At 42.1% G+C, this 8,147-nt stretch overlaps 1 protein-coding gene across 1 annotated transcript in view; it reads left to right on the top strand.

Annotated features, from left to right (window-relative positions):
* Positions 1-1,347: 1,347 nt before the first annotated feature.
* Positions 1,348-8,147, top strand: part of LOC104617026 (plasminogen-like) — a 29,823-nt gene continuing 23,023 nt past the window's right edge. Inside the window, exons 1-3 of the mRNA XM_010282235.1 lie at positions 1,348-1,396; positions 4,543-4,678; positions 5,332-5,438. Of these exons, the coding sequence (XP_010280537.1) occupies positions 1,348-1,396; positions 4,543-4,678; positions 5,332-5,438 (292 nt within the window). The remainder of the gene's footprint in view (positions 1,397-4,542; positions 4,679-5,331; positions 5,439-8,147) is intronic.

Raw genomic sequence — 8,147 nt, 5'->3', positions numbered from 1 at the left:
ATTTTCTGAAGCCTTGTAGGAACATCAGAGTTCCATCCTTCTGCCAGGGGTGGTGGAGGTTGAATGATATGCTCAAAAAGTGACTGTGGAGGTAGGGATGTGGATGAGCTGTGGATGTGATGGTGCATGGACACAACTGACTACAAAACAGTTACCAAGAGCAACCATCTGTTTTCCTGCTGGCATCACTTCTTCTACCCACCCTGACTGCAGGCTACACATTGGTTCCCTACTGGGAACGCTCTGCAATGTCTCAGAGCTGGAGCAGAAAGGCCACTTCCCCACTGCCTCCCCACCAGCCCGGGGTGCATTCCCCACCTGTGCCCTAGAGGCATGTACCTTTTGACCACTGCTTTACCCCAGGTGATTCGTCTAGTCATCAATGCTCACAGGGACGTGGCCGCTGCATATGGCCTTTCCAGAACCATCATTCTTCCAGCACAGAGGGGAATATGTGGGATTCTCACATTGCTCCTTACTGTCCTTCTCCCCTGCCCCACCAACCCCAGCTGAAGGCTGTACTGACTTGCCATGAAAACCAGCTGAAAATCCCGCGGGGACACTTGCTGGGAACGCTTATCTTGCCTTAGCTGAGCCCCGTGGGGGTGATGGAGGTGGCGTTGCTGAAATGCGTGGGGCACCCTGCATGCACCCTGAGGTCTGGGCAGACCTGAGCTTTGCCTGGAGGACAAAGACACATTACGCACTGAACCGAGGTGAACACTGCCTCCCAAGTCATGAACAACAAAAATCAACCCAGAAATGCAAAACATCTGGGGGAAAGAAGCTTCTTTCCCCCAGAAAGGACACTGGCAATTGTTGAAAGAAATTCTGATACAGAGTTAACATTATCGGGGCCTGGTTTTGGGGACTGACTGACACAAAAGCATAAATCAGAAGCAGTTCCAACCTAAGCAGTGCAAGTCTGTGAGTGAAAATACCGTTGGGACCTAAAGCTGAATATACAGAACTCTGTAGAATTAGATTGTGCCTGGGTTTCCATACTTCCCACCACCATGATCCCCGTCTTTATCTTGGCAATGGTAGGCTAAGATAAAGTCCTTAGGTAGAGGCCAAGCAATCTGAGAACAAAAACATGTCCTGCAAAACAAGAAAGTGCCTTCGTATTTCCCAGCATCCAGTACAAGTGATTGAGTCTGATTTGGTAATCCACCCAACTCAAGGTTGTTTGAATGGCCACACCACGGCAAAGGGGGTCACAGCATGGGAGAATGATTAACTTAACCTACCTGCCTTGTTTGTTTGATGCCGCCTCACTCCAGTGCGAGTCAATAAAACTTTGTGCACCGACACACACAACTTCCAGCACCCGCCAGCTGGGCCAAAATGGGGATTAGCAAAGCTGCCTTTCTCTTTCTTTTCTCGCTCAGCTCAGGTAAGAGTCCTTTGCCTTCCGCTTGCCTGGGTGAGGTGGGGGCCAGGTGCTCGCAAGCTCCACTGGGTGAAGGTAGGTCCCCGAATCCCTGTGTCACCACTTACCTGGACGACGATGGATTTGGGGCTTGCTGGCCGGCGAGAGCTGCTGTCGAACGAAGCGGGAGCTGTGGTCGCTCCGGTGCTGTGCTCGTTAGAGACGGCAGAAGAGCAACAGCCTTGGTGTCTGCGTGGGGAAGTAATGGCTCCCTGCAAACATGCCTCATGGCCAGAACTGGGGGCATCCTTGGAGAGCAGCCCCAAAGCCTGCGACAAAACCCATAGCAGTCAGTGAGATGGATGTCTCTGGTTTCAGCAGGCTTTGGATCAAATGTTAAAGCTGTCTTTACTGGCAAGCGTTGCTAAGCACAGTGGTCCTGATTTTCATCCTTTATGATAGGAGTTTTAGAGTTTTTAAATATTTAGAACAAAATTAAAAATTAAAAAGCTCCTTTATATTCCAGCAATTTCACATTTTCTGTTGTCAAAGACTTCCAAGAAAATATTTTCCCAGGGGCAGTAGGTAGAAACTTAATCTTCAGTAACCTAGATCAACTTTTCCAGAAATATGTCTATAATTCTTTTTAAAAGTCCAAAAGAAGATAGGTGTTCCACTGAGGGTAATATATGAATTTCAAGCTCATCTGCAAATTCTATAAATAAATATTCCACATGTAGTATACATTTCAATCAGATTTCAGTCAGATATCATATTTTCCGGTACTTTAACATTGCATATCATTGTACAGCCCTTAAATGACTTTTTAAAAGTACTGTTAAAAACATATCAGTACAGTTTGTATGATTTTCTAATAGCTCAAACATTTAATATGACAGAATAACAGGGATGTATCATTGTATGATTGTGCTGGGTTATAAAAGACAGATGATAAAGTTGTTTTTATTTGCTCGTTGTTATCAGCTCCAACTTTCTTTCTGCAAAGTGATGGTTCACAAAACTGCCTTAAAACTACTTTTTTTGTCTTCTGGATTAGTACTGATCAAGTCTGGAAGGATACATACGTAAAAGAAGAAACTGGTTTGCTCACATATATTTGAACGTTCTGTTTAATTATCATGTGTCATGTTTGCATTTATGAAGACTTGGACTTTAGCCAGAATAATACATTCCCTGCTGCATTTTTAACTCTGTTGTATTCTTTTATAAGGCAACTAACATCACATTTTCTTTTCTGTTATCTAAGCTTCTGCCAGTCTGTGCTGCCTTTTAGCTTACGCATGTCATCCAAAATCTCATGTGTTCATTCTTAAACCAACCAAAATAAATATTTTTTTGTGGTCACTGAAAAGGAATGATATCCAAAGTAGAGCTCTTTGGACGAATATGTGGTTTTAAGATGACCCAATAAAGTTTGGAAAGTAGTATTTTCCTATTCTGGTCCCCTGCGATTCTGGAACAGTAGTCTCAGCTTAGAAAAAAGGTCAGGAGAGGAAACACTTGTTTGCTGAGTCCATCAGGAGAAATTGGCAGGCTGTTGGTGCTCCACGTAGTCCTACCGTAACGGTAAGATTAGATATGGGAGGCCTCAGTGTCAGGGATTTCTTGACATGTGGGTTTTACAGCATTGAGCCAACTCTGCAGTCACAGAAGATTGCCCTCAGACAATTAACCATCTTACTTTCATTAGTGGCCCAAATACCTTTTATTTTGTATGAATATGTGTCATGTGGAGGTAGGTGATGGATGACCTATATGTCATGGGAGTTAATTACACTGGCGTGATGCTGCAGTGAATTGAGCCTCATATGGGTGTTTGCATGAAAGAAAGATTCACAACGTAACCTGTGAGAATGCTGTACAAGATTATGAACTTCCTGTGTCTGTCAATAATAATCTACCTTGGAAAGTGAAATAATTAAACCATATCACCTCTGTAACTTTTAACCTGATGCTGGATATGGAAATAAACTTTCGTAGTAGTTAGGAACAGAAACATGGAATCTATGTAGACATAAAAGCAAAAAATCAATTAGATGACAAACTCCATTGTGAGCAACAACATTTTGGAGCTAAGTGTTAAATGTATTAGCAGGTACATCACACACATCTTATGCACAATTTTAAACCTTGGGTTAATTTGTTGCAACGGAGATGCAGCCTGACAAATTCATTGGTAAGTCTGCTCAACCCATTACAACAAAAATAATGGTGGCCATTGTAAAAAACTATATAGTCATCTTATGATTGAGGTTTCTTGCTCCAGGGCAAGACATTTTAGGGCAAACCACCATTCAGTGACCAGTAAAACTGTAGTGATTGCACCACCCACATGGGAGGTCATAATCTCACATGCTCGCAATTCATGATTCTCCAAAACTTTAGTATTGATATCACTTCCCTGCGACGAGCGAGGGAAGACAAGCAGTCGACTCAATGTGAGTGATAAAGCAAGCTTCAACTTTATTGCAAAACCCTACACATATTTATACACTGAGTTCTACCTTATGCATACTTGTCTTACAATCACTGGCTTAGCTCTAAAGGTTACATTATCATACTCCTACTTGCAGTTACTGCTACGTGGTCCGGGTTCCATCCTGTTTTCCTTACTTCTTCTTAGCTGTTTACCTGCACAGTGCAAGGTCAGTACGACCTTCTTTTCTCCCTTGCCAGCATAACTCGAAATTTTCCACCGCGGCCTGGTCTGGCTAACTTATGTCAAGATTGAATCACAAGGCTCCTCCATGGAGCCATGACCGCGTTCCCTCATCCATTCTCCAACACTTCCCTTCATCTTTTTCTGACTGGCATTTGTCTGACACCATTTAGTCCCTCTCTGCGGTCTCTCTCACGCTTGTTTCACATCTCTTGTACTCAGCTTCAAACCCGTACATAACTCCATTTAGAGCTGCTTCTCTGCATCCCTCTTCTGCTGTTTTTGCCTCTGATGTGTACCAGTCATACAGCTGTGATTGTGTCAGGAGACAGAAATTTCCTCAGAGTTTATCATGTTTTGCCCAGAATTACACAAAATAAATGATGCCTTCACCTGTCAATGCTACATGAAAGATGGGACTCAGAGTCACAGATCTTCTTACCTGCAGCATTCTCATTTTAAATGTCTGATTCCTTTCCTTCCCTTGTAGTGAAAGGAGAGATACTGGATGACTATTTAAGAACAGATGGTGTTTGGATACTTACTCGAAATAAACAGCTTTACAAGACAAATAATGAAAAAGAATGCGCAGAGAAATGTGAAGCAGAAAGAAATTTTAATTGCAGGTAATTTCTGTTGAATTTTAAAACTATGTCTTTGAGGGTGTCTGCCTATCAGCGGTACTTTCCTACCGTTGCTCAGAACCAACATCCCCATGCTGCTGCAGATCTGCCTACAGCAGTGTCGCTCATGCCTGTGCCTTTAGCTTGTGGCTTATCTCTGCCCTTAAAACCACAAGGTCAATTAAAGGGTGGATTTATTATGTATTACTCATTCTATAATAAATGCTGAAGCTCCTGCTCTTATCCAATGTTATGTGGAGAATTGCTTACGCCTCTTAGCTGGATGCTGCCTTGTTTCACAAAAGAAGGGTGAGATGCTTCTAATTCATTGTAAGGAAAGGCAGTTGAATTAAAAACCTGAGCAGCTAGGATGCTGTTGGTAACGTTTTGCTAATGCAGTAACTATCTTCCCACACAGTAACTTATTCACGCAGTCATAAATCCGGAAAATATCAGCCATTTCAGAGCAATAGAAAACGTCAGTCTCTTCCTCAGTGTCTTGAATGCTGAGTGCGGTATCTGAAAGATATAAATGCATACAGGACAGTGCTAGTAAATGAATAATTTAGAGAAAAATAATTACATATTGAATAATTTGAATTTAATTAAAAACATTGCTTCCTACGTCAATATTGCTTCCTTCTTGATTTCAACAGGGCCTTCCTATTCACAAGGAAAAAGCTACAGTGTTTAACACTGGCTGAAAATGCCAAAATGACAGTGATGTTCAACAGCACGGATGCAGTTCTTTATGAGAAGAAAAGTACGTACATAGTAAGATGGTACACATTAAGCCTGTTTTAAATGCATCCTTGCATTCTCTGCTGCAGTGCTGGAGCAAATCATTGCAGGTGGTGACAGTTTCAGTGAGGTGGGCCTGCGCCATTATGAACTGGGCTGAAACTGCCAGAGAATTTCACATATAGCAGCAAGCCTCTTCATATTTTTTTACTCCTTTAGTTATTGGGACCAGGCAGAATAAACATATTCCAAAGTAAAAATCATGCATTTCTCTGCTTCATGGAGCTAGTGGAGTCCTTGGTCATACAAATTTTGAAGACTACAGGATTATCTACTTCTCTGTAGCCACTTCTCTAATTATCCATGTAATAATTCAGTTAAGAATTATTAGACTGGAATATTGTATTGACTTGCAACTGCTTTTTTAAAAATTATAATCAAGTGTTCACGTTTGGTAAGCTGTGTAGTTTATGCTTAATTCTTGTTGCATGCAAGGCTAAGTGGCTTAGTTTTAAGATTTTTTAATTAATTAATTAATTAATGCTTTTCTAAGTTTTCAATAGATGCTATATAGCTAGAAAATAAATATTTGTTTAACTAGACTATCTTCATAAGTTTTGTGGGAACATAGATAATGCAGTCACAAACACTAACTTCAATGAGTCTTCTGGGAAAAAGAAAGCTCCTATTACTAACTGATGTGTAAGAAGAATAGTGAACATTACTTGTAAGAACATTTCAGTTTGTTTGAAAAGACAATAATCATGGTGCAGGTGCCCTTTGCCATATCGAAGTTTTAAAGAGAAAGCAGATCATGTCCGAATTCCCAGCTAGTATAAACCGATGGAATTCTGATGAATTCACTAACTTCTGCTGGAGGTTTGGCTCAGACATAACAAAAAGCTAGAATGTTAACATCTAAACAGCTGTTTCCTAATTCTTCCGCTACTGGATGGGATAACGGCTGCTGGCTTCATGGCACTGGGTGCAACTGGGTTTGTAACAGCTATCTTTAGTAAGTACTAGCTTAATCTCTAGCTGATGATCAGCCAGTGACATTTTGTTCTTATGGTGCAATATGTGCTCCTTGGTGTCTTCTTTCTATGCTAATGACAAGTGGATTTCCCCACCAGTTTTCCTGAACTTGCAGTTTATGTTTAGCTTGGACAGATTACTAAAGCCTTAGAAGCTAGAATTTGAAGCACATTGCTTGAATCTTGAGTGTTACTATGGTCAGACTTCTTCCCGTTTTAAAAGGCAAAACCACTGGTACACTTGTTTTGATCAAAAGACCTTAGCTCTCCAGTCATGTGTGTGTGTCCCTGCCCCAGTAACAGACCTCACAAGGCTAAAGCCTATGGAGAGCACTTCTCCACTTTCATTTTTCAGATGTTCCTCATAGATCACTGATGTGTGAGTCACCAGTACAGAAGAATATTGGAGCAGGTTCAGCCAAATAACTGCTGGCACAAGTGAAATATCTGTAGAAATGATGGGTATAGCCAATGTCTCAACATTTTAAATGTGATTTTTTTTTTTAACTGAAGTAAAAATTGATTGGAGTTTTCCTTTGAGGGTGGAACAGGATAAAGGAGGAGTATGTGCTCTGTAAATTCTTCTGCAAATGTTGAAAGCAAATAGACACATGCACAAGTCATTAATTATTAAATTGAAATCAGTCCTTGTAAGTGAATAAATAATTCTCATTGGGCATAATTATATGCTGTCACAGAAGACAATAACTTGGGCTTAAATTGGTACAAATAAAGACAGTATCTCTAACTTAATCAGGACCCCTTTACATTGCTTGCCGTTGTCCAAACTCTTTGAAACTTCTGAAATGTCTGAAGAAACATATCTGATCCTCATGTCAGCAGCAAAAGGTTTTATACCCGGGAGCCCTGGACTCTAAGGAAAAGTAGAGAGCACTGCTTGGCTTCTTGGCGAACTTCTTGTTCGCCTCCTCCAAAGCTATTCCCTGGAAGACAGACCTGATGCCTCCAGCCTCAGTGTTCATCCCAGTGACCTTCCTGAACACGTGTAATCTGGAAATTTAGTCAGAGCCTTCAGCTCTGCTGCTCCTACCCCCATTGGAGCCACCTTTTCCTGCAGAAAAAAGGCCTAGCTTGATGCCCTCTTACGCTTCAGAATGGATTTGTCTTGTTTACCTTATACGCTTAAATGAAACTGTAGGGTTAGATATGGGTCTGCTCCCTCCTCTCCTCATCTGCTTGGAAGCAGAGCTTTTCCTCCCTGGCCATGACCATGACTGAAGGAAATGTCACCACACGAGTCCACTGCAGGAGGAGACACTGTGTCTGGTTCCTCACACCGACGGATCAGCTCATCAGCCTCTAGCTGCCTGTTATGGCAGGGGATCCCCCATGAATGGAGGCATTTGTCTGGGTGTCAGGCCCAGGACAGAGACATGGTTAACTGCTGTCCTTCCACCTAAGCACGGCGGGCAGCCACCTCTCTTGCCTCCACTGCCATCACTGTGTGGGCTGTCAGAGCAGACGCATTCATCTGCGTCTGCTCTGACATCACCAGTCTTCTGATGTGACTGGGAGACCTTTTCTGATAACTTTAAAGTAGAGGCTGGCTCTTCTTAACTTACACTGAAGATTGAGCAGAAATCAAGTCTCCTTCACATTTAGCATCTATCAGTGTCACTGAAAGCTGCAGTCAGGCACTGCCACAGCTTGTACAGCAGGTCATCAACATCAAATCC

Source organism: Phaethon lepturus, unplaced genomic scaffold, assembly GCF_000687285.1.
Source record: "Phaethon lepturus isolate BGI_N335 unplaced genomic scaffold, ASM68728v1 scaffold282, whole genome shotgun sequence".
Lineage (NCBI taxonomy): Eukaryota > Metazoa > Chordata > Aves > Phaethontiformes > Phaethontidae > Phaethon > Phaethon lepturus.
This window is presented reverse-complemented; position numbering and strand designations above follow the sequence as displayed.